We start from the raw sequence: 15,893 nt of genomic DNA on the forward strand, positions 1-15,893 counted from the left end.
ACTTACGCTTATTCACACACTACGGGCAATTTGGGAACGCCAATTAGCCTAATTAGCCTTCAAAAAATTAAAGTTATTACTAAAAATAAATAAACATGGCATTGGCATTGGCAAGATCATCATCTGTGGTATAAAAGGAATAAAGCACGTGGTGTTATTAGGAAATAATCACCTGTAGGGCTGGTTCATACCGGGCCACATCACACCACCATGTCCCTGCTCACTTTCCTGTTTCATTCCTTTCATTTCGGTTCTCTCTAGTCATGACTTTACTGGCTCTAAATTTCCATGCAACATGTATTGCATCCTTTTCATGACAGAGTTACACGGATGTGACATGAACAACGCCTTCGTCTAATTCACGCCTGTACACGACATGTTAATTATGACTCAGTCCTTTTTAAATCTGGCGTCACCTTGGAAACCAAATGTGATCAGCGGCACTCAGCAAAACCTCAGAGGTCACAGGGTAGGGTTTTATTGTAAGGTCAAAAACTGTATTTTTTAAAAGGAGAAAAACGAATGTCCTTAAAAATGAGCTTTTGTTCAAAATTAATAATAAAAGTTTCTCAGCACGATTCCAGAGCTGCTTGTAAAGGACATTATTATCATATACAGAAAAAAAAGTAGCGTTCTGTCATTCTGCACAATCAAAAGTCTCGATTTAATTTAAACGCCTCTCAACGTACAAAGGCCTTCCCGGAAAAGTGGAACTTATTATAAAACTAAAGAGGGACACGATCACGAGTGAGATCTTTAACAGGCACATATGGGTTTGACAGGTTTGTCAGGTTTCCATAGAATTCAGTCCACATGGTGTACTCGTACGTACTACTGGAAAGAAATAGCTGACAATGTTTTATGGGATATTTTGTCAGGTTCTCAAAGAATCATATTTAAGTGTAAAATCTGGCTTTCTGGATTACCCACGTAACTCCTTCCCTCGAGGCGTCACCACAGGAGACCATTCCAACCTACACACAGTTTGGCACAGGATGCCCTTCCTGATACACCCCTCCTATTTTCTAACTAGGCATGATACCAGCACTGCCACTTAGTGGCTGGGTCGTATGGGGCGTGGCAACCCACCACCAGCAAGGCTCGAACCCAAGTCTTCAGATCACTAACCTACAGCCTTAGAACACTATGTAGATTGCAGTGTTTTCACTATTGGGGAGTTTTGTTTTTTTTAATAATGTATTTAATATTCTCCAATAATCTCAATTTAAATGACTTACAGAAGGTGGTTTTTTTTTTGTCATTCAATGCCTAATGTTTTCTTAATGGACTTGGGTGTAATGGTTAGCCTTTTAATCTGAGCACTGGGTATAAAGGCCCGAAGGTTTCAAATTTGACCAATAAGTATTAAACACATGGTTTGAATCACGGCGAGCTAAGGGGAGCTCAGTTCCCCTGAAAGGGACACAAGCCCCCCTCGAAAGCCCCCCCGAGATGTTTAAGGGGCGCCCTACAAAATGTACACTTTGGCATTATAGATTCTCTTTTATTTTCAGTAAGTTTCCGAAATAGCAAATCAGAGTCATAAAAATGTCGCTTGTTTCATTCCTTTTTCTGAACATCACACACTCACACGCGGGCAGTTTAGGAACGCTAATTAGCCTCATCTGCACGTCAGGTCAAGTCAAGTGGGTTTTTATTGTCACTTCAACCATATAACGTTTTAGGACACGATGAAACAAAACAATGTTCCTCAAGGACAAGAGTGCTACTGTACATACAACATAAATTAACAACATAAATGAACAAAAAACTAACTAGCTAACTTAGAGACCTAATTAGCCGGCTAGCTGGGACAAGACAGATTGATATTTTAAGTTAACACGGCACTATCCACGATTTTTCTCAATGTTTTGAGGTAGTTGAGTTAATCTGAGTGATAGTGTGTGTGTGTGTGTGTGTGTATGTGTGTGTCCCGTTTTGTTGAGGAGGCGGATGGCCTGTTGAAAGAAGCTGTTCCGCAGTCTGGGTGTGTGTGCCCGAATGCTTCGGTACCTTTTCCCAGATGGCAGGAGGGTGAGGAGTGTGTGTGAGGAGTGTGTGTGAGGAGTGTGTCTGATTATCCACAATGCTGGTGGCTTTGCGAATGCAGCGTGTGGTGTAGATGTCTTTAGTGGAGGGAAGGGAAACCCCAGCGATCTTCTCTGCTGCCCTCACTATACGCTGTAGGGTCTAGCGGTCCGATATGGCACAGACAGTCTTTGGACTATTGGAGGAAACCGGAGAACCCGGAGGAAACCCACCAAGCACTGGGAGAACATGCAAACTTTATGAGTCCTGCAGGTGCAAGGCCACAATGCTAACCGCTACGCCAACATGCACCCTGATAAAAAATGAGTCATAATATAAATAAAAACAGTAAATTAGACCAAATATGTCTGAATTCGGTTGAACTTAAGCTGGATGGAAAATGATCAAACATCACATGCCATCATGGCTACAGCAACAGCTAGACGGAGAAAGATTTCATCTAAAGTTCTACAAGAAGGAAATTATCATTGTCGTAATGTTTACACCTCATACCAAATATTCCGGGGGTCTTATAACACTGAATGTTGCACTAAAAATGTTGTAGTGTTTGATCTTTGGTTCTTCCAGAAGTAGTTTTTAGAAGATGTTTAGGATCTAATGTTTTTCAGCTTCGTTAGACTTTTACCTTCTGTGCTTTCGTTCATACCTTCATTTATGCTGTGATGTAAAGTATATGTAGTAAAAAACTTTAATTATTTCATTTGAATTTGCAAGAGTTTTAGAAATGCTGTATGAATCCTTCTTGCCTCACTTCTCAATAAGTCTTTGCCACCATAATTATCTACATTTTCGTTTCTATCAGTAGCACAGTTTTGTATGTACAGTAACTTGACCTTGCTTTGTTCTTTAGATTTTTTTCGCAGTAAGCGGAAACCTCTTCTGTCCATGTTGGCATTTTCTCCTCTTTACAGTGACGAATATTTTTTCTATCTTTTTAGGAAATCCGAAGACCGTGAAAGATCTTCTAAACTAGCCACTCTCGTTTTCCTTCTAACATACCAAACATCTGCTTTGTCTTTGACTCATTTCAGCCGGACTTTACACTGTTCTTCTGGTCTTTGTCCTTGTGAGATGTAGCAGGAACGGGGTCTAGACGCAGGTGCGACTTGTCAAGTCGGGTCTTTGGAAATTTCTGTGCAGGAAGGAATGATGCAACAATACGTAGCTTGCCAAGTAACAAATGTCTAAGCAGATTTACTTGAAATAAACAGTAAAGTAAACAACCATCACAGGTACGCCATGTCACCAATCAGCGCTTGCAGTCGTCTGCGTTTTTCTGAATAGAATCCCTGGGTCATGGCTTTTTTCCCAAAGACACAGCTAATGCAAAATGAAAAACTGCTATACGGATAATATTAGACTTTTAGACCTGACACAAACTGACTGCTTTTTAAAGAGAGGTATGGGCGTCTGTAATTTCATGCATGCAGAAGAGGACAGACGACGCTTTCCTCGAAGCATGTTATGGTAGAACTAGTGGGTGGAAATGAGGTTTGGAAGGTGACCGAATTAGGGACAAAGTAGAAGGAAAATCACAGAAAATGAGCAGCTGGTGCTGTATATGATCCATGACATTGCTTCAGTTCAGATCTTAGAGTTGAAATAACAAACACTGCCTTTTTTACCTTTATAGTAGTTTAGCAGAAACTCAGACTGTTTTTAATTATCCTGGGTTGGGATAACTCTACAAGTTTAAACACATTATCCGACACCCATAGGTTGTCGGATAAACAACAGCTCAGGGTTCGACAGTTACACCCAGGCTGCTAAGTCATTTACAAAGTGTGCAGCATATCGTGTCTTTATTTTTATTTTCCAACGTATTCAAATTCCTTCTTCTTTTTTTAGAGTCAGAGTCCCTCCTTCACTGGTGTCACAGCATTTTGCATTTACTCATGGGAAAAAGAAACTTAATACACGCTTTACCTCGAGATAAAGAAAGAATGAGTGTGTGAGTGACAGTAAGAGTCCTCTTGAAAAGGCAGAGGCAAGTGACTCATGCTCGTTCCGTCATGTCGCCGGAGTTTCATTACAGCTTCTGAGTGCTTGGTGTCATCTACTTTACACACACATTCACCTTTGAAAACTTTTTCACGTCTGAAATGCTCGAGAAATTTACCATTAAATAAATTAAATGAATATATAGATTTTATTTAAAAAAAAAATGAAAATAAATAAATCATCTTGCTATTTCTAGAAGTGAACATTCTGGCAGGATAACTGATAATAAACAAGCTCAGATGAGAATCTCTCGAGTCAACGGCATTATCTTCTCACATGTACTTAACAGTAGGCATTCCTGCCAAAAGGTAACGTTGCCATAACAACCACTGTTTAGGGCAGAACTTATTCAGGAAGCTCAACACGTTTTAAAAAGGTTAAGCCGTCACGTTTAAAAATAATGTCCCTAAAAATAAAAAAATTCTTGAAGCATGTGATATTTATACTGGGTCCAGGGTGTACCGAGTTTCCTGGGATATGTTCCAGCCCTTATGGTGTGACTCTACACTCTAGACGCCCTGGGTTGGGATAACTGTACAACTTTTAAGTGTGTAGAGTTACACTATAAGGGCTATCCAAGGGAACCGGGATAAAGCTGTATATCAGATGAATGAATAAATGATTTCCATATGTTGGTACGGTGGTTTAGGGTTAGCATTGTTGCCTTGTTACCTCCATGTTCTGGGTTCGATTTCCAGCCTCGGGGTCTGTGTGCATGAAGATTACATGTTCTCCCCGTGCTTAGTGGGTTTCCTCTGCGTACTCCGGTTTCCTCCGACAGTCCAAAGGCATGCAGATTAGGCTAATTGGTGTTCTCAAATTGTCCGTAATGCGTGTGTGCCCTGTCCAGGATGTACCCTGATTTTTGCCCCAAGTCTCCTGGGATAGGCTCCAAAGTTAACGATTAATGAATGAATGATTTCCATATTGGAGCCATTTGAGATTTCATGCTAACACCAGATGAAATCCTGTGCTTCATCAAAAAATCCAAATATATGCATATACAGTACTGTGCGAAAGTAATAAAAAAGTGTTTTTTTTGGTATAAACTTTGTTATACATGTTTATTTTATGACTTAAATCATAAAAAAAAGGATTTCAGAGTTCCAAACATTAGAATCAAAAATATTACAGGTAAATATTTGTAGTCCAGAAAAGAAAGCAGCGTATGATGTAAACGAGGACTCTTCAGACAAAAAAGGAAAGAAAAATAAAGCAGGTACAACAAAATCCTAATTTCCTCATAAAATTGCAGTTTTAAGCAAAGGCTCATTACACCAATTATTGACTTTGTTTTATATATTACTCTTTACTGCTTTTTATAGTGTTTTGTTAAATGTAAAAACTGAATGCAAAGTACATGCACATAGACCCCAAGGTGAGAATCGAACCCGGACACTAAAGGTACAAGGCGACAGTGCTAACCACTTAAGCCACCGCGCCGTTGTTCGAAAAACCTAATCCTTTTTTAAGTGATAACTCATATTAGACGCATGTTATAGCTGAGTCCATTGTGCCCCCACCCTTACCAACCACAACACATCATTTTGTTTACAACAGTTTTTCTTAATTTAAGGTACGTCATCAAGTAATTTTATCATCATGAAGCTCAAACAGAGCACCGTGTGAGCTGCCCAGAAAAAGCCTGGCTCGTTTTCTTTTTCTCTAATATTCATCAGGCCCTCTGTGCATGTGCCAAGTTTCCCTGCCAAGATCCTAATCTTTACGGCCATCATCTATCTTAGAGTGTTTTTAAAGCGGTCGTTTTAATGTAAGTCAGATATTTTTAACTGATGTGCTTGAGTCAACAGATTTTGGACACCTAAGGATGAGAGTCATCAGTGTGCTGGGAAGTGTGACGTCCGCTCATTCACCTTTACCGGAATAGTTTTTTAACAGGCTTCGTCTTTGACGTACCTCGTTGGATATAATCCAAACCCGAACCCCGCCTCTGACCACGCCGGATTGGTCGGTTTGTGAGCTGTGTCACAATAAGTGGGAAGGTTTGGGGGGGGCGGGGGTGTAAAATTTGGAGAAAAGACAGAAAGTGAACAGGGCAGCTCACTTGCACTGCTATTCAAACAGTGCATTCACATAATATCCCCCCTCGCCCCCCCACACACTTTTTTTTTGTGCACACTCTCTCTGTAATGGCTCCAAGCTCACACACACACACCCTCACACACACCCTCACACACACTTTCTCTTCCTTTCATCCATTCTTTGTCACTCTTTGTTACACTTCCCAGTAAAACCACACACACACACACACACACACTTTCTCTTCCTTTCACCCAACCTTTTCACTCTTTGTTACACTTCCCAGTTAAAACCACACACACACACACACACACACACATACACAGCTGTTTCCATTTTACTCTAATAGTAATCATATATAATATCCTCAGTAAATACATATATCCTTTCAATAGCACCTTCCTCAATAACAACCCCCGATCATTTACACAAAGAGACCTAAAAAGCTGCGAAGGCTATCTATAAAGCACTTTTTTTATTTTTTTAATGAAGAATCTTTTTGGCCCAAAAACCTACAAAGTGTTCATGATTTAACACAAAAACACAACATTCTAGTATCATTTATTAGCTAAACTAATTAATGCAACTATGAAAAATGCTGCAAAGCATAAAAGGTTATAAATTAAATGGCAAGCATCTGTAATGAAATCAGCCCAGAAGTGTATACACATCATACTCATACTCACACACATGCACACACACTCGCACACATACACAAACGCAAATCATACTGGTCAGTGTGTATTATTAAAACCACAGCATGCATTTTCCATGCAGAGGAAGAAATGAGGCCTCACTGTTCATAGAGAACAAGAGAGAGAGAGAGAGAGAGAGAGAGAAAACAGACATAATTGCTTGCAGAACTCTTTCAGAGTCAGAGCTCAAATTTGGCCCATATGGTCTCTCTCTCTCTCTCTCTCTCTTTGTATGTGTGTATTTTTCCACGGTCACTTTGACTTAAAAGAACAGTCCCTGATTCTCGAACTTTCCTTTTATTGTGATTTATTTTTTTCCGTGGTTTGGATCTGTGCACCCCAGGCAATGGATTATACTGTACAGTGTGTGGCAAAAAAAAAAAGAAGAAAAACTGCTAGTGAGGTTGCTGATGTAGGGGTTTATAATGGTGGGAGCTGTGTCAGGAGTGATAGTGGGAGGGCGGAGGTACTCTGGTTACTGCATGTTAAAACGACATCAATCCTGCTTGTCTTAATATAAAAAGTAGCTTGAGGTCGTGTAGATAATGACTGGAGGTTTGCAAATACGTGAGATACTACTGGGTGGCATGGTGGCGCAGTGGTTAGAGCTGTCGCCTTAGACCTCCAGCACTTGGGTTCAGTTTCCACCGGGTATGCCGGTTTCCTCCCACAGTCCGAAGACATCCAGGTTAGGCTAATTGCTGTTCCCAAATTGCCTGTAGCGTCTAAATTATGGATGTTAAATGGTCCAATGTTCAATATTGGTAAAACAAAAATTTAAAAATTTGTTGAGACTTTCAGAAAAATGATTATAAAGTGCTGACACTAAAGACTCACTCAAATCTTCTAACAGAAAAAAACTTCCCCATATCAATGATTAGAGGTTCTTTCTTTTCTAACATCAAAGCACATTACCATTATTCTTAGATGAAGTGTTTTTCCTAGAGTGAATTACACAGCTGCTAAGGATGAGCAGTTCCATTTTAAAGAAATGATCCACACCAAAGAGAAAGAGAAGAAAAATCTGGGTATTTAACCAAAGCACATCCTGTTCAGTTGGTTGTCTGTGTTTTATGTAAGACAAACCCAACAGGGTGTGGAACGATCGGACTCGCTTCACAAAAACAGTGGAAAAGTACAAAGGGCTCTCATTAAAGTGTAGAAACATGCCGGTGACTTCCTTTAGTTATTTATACAATACTTTTCAATCAGAAACCCTCACATTTAGGTCATCAGACATGTTCAGGGTGTAAATGCATTCTTTTAAAGCACTCTAGTGTGTAATAATCCAGCAGAAAGGAAACTTGAATCTTAGGGCTTGGATCACAAAAAGAGGAGTTAGTCATGTTGTTTATCATCTGTGAAAATCTTTTTTTACCCGAATGTATTGATTCGGTTTGGAATCTTGTAGAAAAGTGCTGAATTACTTGTTAGCTACGGTACAAGAGTGCAAAGATGTTCCACTGGAGAGTGAATTAAACAAAGGTGGAATCAATTGAAGAATTCTAAAGCAGTGGAAAAGAATGCTAAAGAATTTTTTTTTTATCTTTTTTAACATATAATGAAGAAATGTATATTTTATTAGTATTAGTAATATTAGTAGTACAAATTACTACTACTATTAATATTATTAGTAACACTACTATTTCTCTGGGTTTGGTAAACGGCACCACACATGGTAAATCTCTTCATGGTTTCCCTTTGAATACTTTCACTGTATTTGAAACATGATGTAGTTATTATGGAACTTCTGTAGCAACAGCTTGCACCCTGAACATGTATGTATGCTTTTAATTATGCGCTATATACAATATATGTGTGTGTGTGTGTGTGTGTGTGTGTGGGACCATAATCATGCCATTTTAACCAAGTCTTTCATATTACACTCTGATGGTTTAATGATTAGTAATGTACAGCTGTCTCTGGAAACAAAATGCCACAGATCAAGCTTGACTGGTTGAAGACACTTATAGAAGGGGCATACCAGATGCTTGCACAAAAAATGCTTTACCCTAGTAAAATATTAAAAGCTAATTATCTATGATATTTGCCCAACTGTTGCATGTTAAACTACAGCGTTTGTGATCGTCCCAATTCACTACTACTACACTTTAAACCAGTAAAATGTATAAGGATTGTATTGTAAACACACATATATGAGATGTAAGATTGATGAATAAGATCAAATTAATGAAAAAGCATAAATGTATTAAATTACTATAATACTCTTAATATTCCCTGATGCCCTTATAATAATTTATGCATGAGGGGTGTTCAAGTCAAACCATGACTTTTGATTGTACTGAAAAACAGGACACAGTTATGAAAGTAAAATCCCCTGTTATTTAGTTATTTCTCTATATAATCCCAGTACACTAATGCACTTATTCCAGTGTTTCACTACTTCTTGGACACGATAAAGGTAGAAAGTTTTCTCAGACAGCCTGTCTGAATCATGTCTAAAATGCCCTTCTCCTGGGAGTTCCTTTAATGGGTCATACATACATACATACATACATATATATATATATATATATATATATATATATATATATAAAAGAATACTTTATTAAACCCACATCCCAGTTACAAAGCTGAGCTCAGACAGGATAATGCACACCTGGAGCAGACAGTGTTAAAGGGCTCACCAGTGGCTACTTGTTGGTGCAGGGGCTTGAACCCCTGCCTATCCAATCAGAAACCCAGCAATCTACAGCCCTAAATGTTAAAGCCATCACTGCCTTATATATAAAATCCCCATTGGCCTCCACGGTCCCTAGTTGGACTCCAGAGGTTCCTAGATAGATAGATAGAGATAAAAAAATAGTAGTGCAATTTCCCTCTGAATTAATAAATATTTATCATTGTTTTTACCGTTTATCCTGTGTATAGAGTCACAGGGGGCCTGGAGCCTATCTCAGGAGACTTAGGGCATGAGGTGAGGTATACCACCAATCCATTGCTAGGCATACACACACAATGGGCAATTTGGGAACAGCAATTAGCTTAAGCTGCATGTCTTTGTACTGTGGGAGAAAAACGGTGTACCGTGAAGAAACTAGGGTTAGGGTTAGCCATGCACTAAGGTAAACCCATGCACACAGACCAGGCGGCAATCGAATCCTTGACATGCAAGACCACAGTGCTAATCACTATGCTGTTGATATCTAATCTTATTATTTAAAAGGAGAAGAACAGGATGAGTGATCAGAAAGTTTTAAAGTTATCCTTGGAGATGACAAGCTCTCCCACACACTCTTCGTCCATACTGCTTTATCCTGTATACAGGGGGGGGGGGGGGGGGGTTCAAAAAAATCTCAGAAACACTCTTTTTGATTTCAGGAAAACTTTCATAAACCATTTCATTATATTGAGGAAACTCAGTAGAAAGGTATGCACACATATACACACACACAATAGTCTTTTGTGGCCTGTGCTTAGCTCGGACAACCCAAACATTCCCACGTGACGCTACAACGATTAGCTCACGAGTGCGCGCTCCTACAGGAGAGGCTAAAGAAGAAAAAAAAAAGAAACACACACACACACACACAGAGCAGTCGATCGGTGAGACGTGAGGAGCGCGCCTCTCCTTCTCCATGCACAGTGGTGTTGTTGTTTTCCCGCGGATTATTGCCGGAGTTTTTATTCCTGGAAATACCTTTTTCATGCGACACTTGGTCTTTAAGCAGGCTCGTGCGTGCGCGCGCGTCGTGTCTTCGATTTAATTGTTTTTTAAGCAAAGTTTAAAGTTTTTTTTTTTTTTTACTTTTGCTTTGGAGCAGCCATGCGGGAGAAAGTGAGCATCTCGGACTTCGTGTCGTTAGCGAATGAGGACATGTCGTCACCGTCCACGTCGTGCTTCCAGGCGAAAATGAGCGAGTGCCGGAGCACCGTCACGGGGCTCGAGGAGGTGAGTGAGAGAGCGCGCGCGCGCGCGCCAGGACGGTTCGTCCGCGTGCGTGTGTACCTGCAACACCTGGAGCGCGAGCGAGCCATAGCTAATTAACAGCAGATGTTTGATAGTTTCTTACCAACTAAGTTAGTTTTAAATAAAGGTTAAAACCTTTTTTTTTAATGGACTGGAGGTTAGATGCTTGAAAACATAGATAATGATGATTATTGGATTTATAATACATGAACCATAAGTAATGATAGTGAGTTAATAATACAGTTAGTTCCATGAGCTAGGAATAGAAAAGAAAGTTAAAGTTTTTTTTAAAGACCAAAAAACTACTACAGTACTCTAGTTTAAAATCTAAGTGCATTTCGACATACAGTAGATCTCTATAAAATTGCATTTGCCTACAGTGACATACATATAATATTATGATTCAGGTTCAGTTTTTAAAACAAGGTGTAACACACACACACACACACACACACACTTGTGTACAGGTGTCTTCATGTAAACCTGAAAAGAAACCTGTACTGTTAAGTTACAGCAAAAATGAAACCTAAGTACAGTATTTGGAATTTGTTTTGTATTATTAGCATAAGATATTATTCTTTCTGTTTTATAGAAATACTTGCATAATGCAGCATGAATTTACATCCTGTGTTAGTCGATAAATGATTGCATAATGCTTCCTTTAAGAATTTAACATGGCATTAGTATATTTCATTGGTTCACTTTTTACGTTTGCCTGGATCTTTTGGAAGGATTGAAATTTTTCTCAGGATCAATAAAATATCTATCTATCTATCTACACTGTATTTGTCCAAACCTGTTATTTATTGAATTGAGGTGTTTCAATCAGGCCCCTTATAGTCCGTGCACAAAGTAAGCACTATTAAGACATGGTTTGAAAAGTTCGGTATGGAAGATCATGACCTCAACTCCATCAAGCACATTTACATTTAGGCATTTGGCAGACACTCTTATCCAGAGCGACTTACATTATTTATCTCATTACACATCTGTAGGGTTGAGGGCTTTGCTCAAGAGCCCAACAGTGGCAACTTGGTGGTTGTGGGGTTTGAACCTAGGACCTTCCGAACGGTAGTCCAATGCCTTAACCACTGAGCTCCCCCCTAGCACCTTTGATATGACCTGGAATGGAGATTGGAGTCGGACCTTCTCGTCCAACATCAGTGCCTGACCTAGACTGGTTTTCATCATCTAGCTGGTGTGCATGGCGAAAAAGTAACCAAACACTCATGACTAAAAGCTCTGCAGTTAAAACACCACAGGATGTGCCACTGATAAATAATCACCCATTGGGTTGCGTGATTCAGTACCTTATCGCCCCAGCGTTGATTATCGTCCAATAACAGCTATGTCCTGTAATTTCCCCTTAATATCCAGCAACACATTTCCAGTGTTTTTCTTAAATTGTTCCTTTTTTTTCAGGTTGTTTTTGTTTGGAATGTTGGCAAACAATAAACATTTAACAGAAATATAAAGCGTCATCAGTGCACCTTTACATGTTATGGAAAAAGATCAACGTGTAAACGTGTGCAGTGTTCTCCTCAGGACAGAGAAATGTGGTGTATGTAGTGTGTTTATGACGTGCATATGTAATAAATTGTGAGTGTGTTTGTGTGTGTGTGTGTGATTCTGCTGTTTTTTTTCTTCTCATGACCGATGTTTGGGTTTGGAGGAGCACGTGGTGTTTCTATATTCTGACTGTTTATGCAATGCATGTTTGATCCCATGGGGCTCATGGTGTGTGTGTGTGTGGTTGGTTGCGTGTGTGTGTGTGTGTGTAGGGATTATTTTACTCCGATCTCTCATCACTGATGGGGAGGCTGTGGAATGTGTACTGAGATCACCTGTGCTGTACTGACTCAATGCATGCTCTGTGTGTGTGTGTGTGTGTGTGTGTGGTGTGTGTAAGTGGGTCAGTTGTTGGCTTTAAAGTATGTATAAGTAAGTGTGTGTGTGTGTTAGAGAGAGAAGCCCAGTTGTTGGCTTTTTTTTGTGTGTTTTTGTTTGTGAGAGTTGGTCAATTGTTGGCTTTGTAATGTGTGTGTGTGTGTGTGTGTGTGTGTGTGTGAGTAAGTGAGAGAGAAAAGGTCCATTGTTGACTCTCTGGTGTCTGTCTGCGTGTAAGATCAGTTGTTTTCCCTGATGTGTGTGTGTGTGTGTGTGTGTGTGTGTGTGTGTGTGTGTGTATGAAGCCTAAAAGGGTGTTTAGGTTAGAGAGTTTGTATTTGTTTAAATTCGATTAAAGCCTTTGAGCCTTTTGAGTCTCTCAGCTGAGGAAGTTTGAAGGAGCTGTACACGCATACACACACACACACACACACGTAAAGCATGTGTTTGTTTGTTTATCACAGTATGCCAGTAATTTCTTATTGACAGACACGATGTTCCTATACTTTTGCCCATCGCGGCCCACTTTGCCGTCCCGCGGGAGTGACGATGTGTCTGATGCGTTTAGATACCTTCAAGCTTACACACACCAGTCCAGTGAAACGTCTCCGGCGGTGTGTTTGCGAGCGCGTGCCGTAACGGAGACGTGTGGAAGTGCTGATGTGGCGACGTGCAGCTCGAGGGCGTTTTCGAACTTTCTAGCTTTTGTGGTTTCGTGTTTCTCCAACATGATAAGTTGTATTTTTTCATCGTACTAACTTGAGTAGAGAGAAAGCGAGCGGCTGCTGATGGTGTTTGTCGCCGTGATGTGTGTGTTATGTGGCCGATGTTGTTTTGGTGAACATTGCAGAATAAAAATGTTAATGATGTTGTGTTCTTGAAATACATCGAACACGTTCAGTCGTGGAGTATTCATGTGTATTAGAGCAATATTGTTGTTGTTGTTGTTGTTATGGGAAATGAATCAACTTTTGGGGTTGGATGTTGTTGCGTCAGCTTTGGCCGAGTCTGCTGATTTATAGCGGCTTGTTACGTGACAGTCAGTGTGTGTGCGTATGTGTGTGTGGTCCAGATGTGAGAAATGCACTTCAGGTCGTTTCCCTCTAGCAAACTATACTGTACTAGTGCTGAGTTAACACACTGAGTCTGTCTTAAGCACGTGACTTGAGACGTGGAAGCTCGTTTAGTATGAACTAAAAAGTCATTTAAAGGTTCTGTATATATATTTTTTCTTTTTACAAAAATAAAACAGCAAATGTCCTCTTTTACTCCTCCTACAAATGTGCTCTTTTTTTGTCCATGTCAATGAGCCACTGCTGAGTGGAGCTGAGCAGTGAGTGGGGGGAGGGTGTCTTCTTATATGAGGTCATAATAGGGAAAAAAAAATCCGACTTGCATGTTTAAGCTTGATAGTACAAATATGATCAGCAGGTCACTGGTTCGCGCCCCACTAGGCGTGCCTGCCACTGTTGGACCCTCAAGCAAGATCCTTCACCCCCCCCAAGTGCTCCGATACGATGGGGCGTCGAGCTGGCAACCTGATCCTGCCACAGAAACAACAGATATACCTCCAGGGTGAGGGGTATCTATCACACGATGTGCCTAAGCGGACGGAGCCTATCCCCTGATACGGATATGGAAAAAGCAGGCGATGTGTTTTTAACCCACGTATTTTGCTTGCACAAGCACACACACACACGGATCTAAAATTTAAAAATCGAAAATGACAAAAATGGTCTACTGGATTGTTCTCTCTGTCGCGGTTCCGTTCCCTGACGGCCGACACCGAGAGGCCGAGGAGGCGCTTCCTCCCGCAGGCTATTCGGGTCCTGAACCAGAACACACACAGGGCTAAACTGATCAGATCTGCTTTAGTTTCCTTTACACCATAAACACACACACACACACACAATGCATTCCTGCATTACACATCATGGAGTGATGGAGTACGTTACTCGCCACATCGCACATTTGCACACTGTAACTCTCTTTCTATATTTTTATACTACATATATTTTATACTAAGTATATACTAGGTATTTCTATTTTTCTAAATCTGTAAATTCATATATCTCACATTCTTTCATTTTTATTTCATTATTTTAATGGAAATTTTAATAAAAAATTAATTTCTTTAGCTAAATTGTATTCTTCTAGTGCAAATGGGAATCTTTTTTTTCCTTTCCTTTTATTGTAGTGAAATATTTCTATTCTCTTCCATCATTCCGCATTAAGTCACGGACAGTCGTCAAAGCATTTCGCTGCACTTCCTTCTGTGATACCTGGCTGTGTACATGAAGATAAAATTAGTTTTAATTTGATTGTGCAATTATTCTACAGTATGTTGCATTATATAATAATATGTAATCTACTGTATATTACTAAATATATACCATAACTTTTTTTTACCTACTGCAATATGATGACATGTTTAACAGTAACTGTGCATTAAAAGGACACGATTATTTCATGTGCATCTGTGGAGTAATTACACTCTCGAGGCCACTGCAGAACTTCCTACAATACCTTTAAATTATTTAATAGTTTTACTAGCTAAATGTTATAAAATAAATTACACAATCAAAAGTATATGGACACCCAAACATTTGGATCTAGTCCACCGTTTACAGGTATGAAAAGCTGCACTCTTGTGCGATTACTCTTCCCTAGATTTTTTCGGGTGGGGTTAAGGTCAGGTCTCTCCGAGTTCTTTCACTCCGAAAAAGTTTGCATTGGCGTTGCTTTGTGCACTGGGGCATCGCCATGCCGGAACAGGTTTTGCCCTTGAATGTGAATGCTACAACATGCAAGAACTTGTGTGTAGGGAAATAAAATGGGTGTGATGGTGAGTTTTCCCAGTACTTTTGGCCACATGGTGTACGTTGTCACTGGTTCTCTTTAAGTATCATGAGGATACACAGTTTTGCATTCAGTAGTATGTCTTAAGGAATTGGGGCGGTAGAAATGTGCACAGCACTATGAAGTCAAGGCCTCGGTCAGACTGCCATGTCCCTGTTACTGATTAGCATAGCCTTTAGATAAACCCTGATAAGCTTGTTTGGAACGAAAGGTTCAAAGTTAAGGCTCAGGGCGGTAAACAGAAATGTTCTGTTGAATGCAGTAGATTCCGAGCAGTGTGACCTTCTGGCACAGTGAAAGGGGTTTGAGACTAACCAGGTCTCCCTGCCTACTAATCCATCTGTTCCCTACTTTTGTTTGTAACGCATTTTTTAATAATTTGAAAAAAAAAAAAAAACCTTCAGATATCTTTATCCACAATCCCTAACCTC

The 15,893-nt window shown here is 39.9% G+C and overlaps 1 protein-coding gene across 1 annotated transcript in view; it reads left to right on the forward strand.

The window, feature by feature from the left end:
• Positions 1-10,199: 10,199 nt before the first annotated feature.
• asap3 (ArfGAP with SH3 domain, ankyrin repeat and PH domain 3) overlaps positions 10,200-15,893 on the forward strand; it is a 47,478-nt gene continuing 41,784 nt past the window's right edge. The window contains exon 1 of the mRNA XM_053510079.1: positions 10,200-10,698. Within this exon, the coding sequence (XP_053366054.1) occupies positions 10,573-10,698 (126 nt within the window). The 5' untranslated portion in view covers positions 10,200-10,572. The remainder of the gene's footprint in view (positions 10,699-15,893) is intronic.

The sequence above is a fragment of the Clarias gariepinus genome, chromosome 13 (genome assembly GCF_024256425.1).
Source record: "Clarias gariepinus isolate MV-2021 ecotype Netherlands chromosome 13, CGAR_prim_01v2, whole genome shotgun sequence".
Lineage (NCBI taxonomy): Eukaryota > Metazoa > Chordata > Actinopteri > Siluriformes > Clariidae > Clarias > Clarias gariepinus.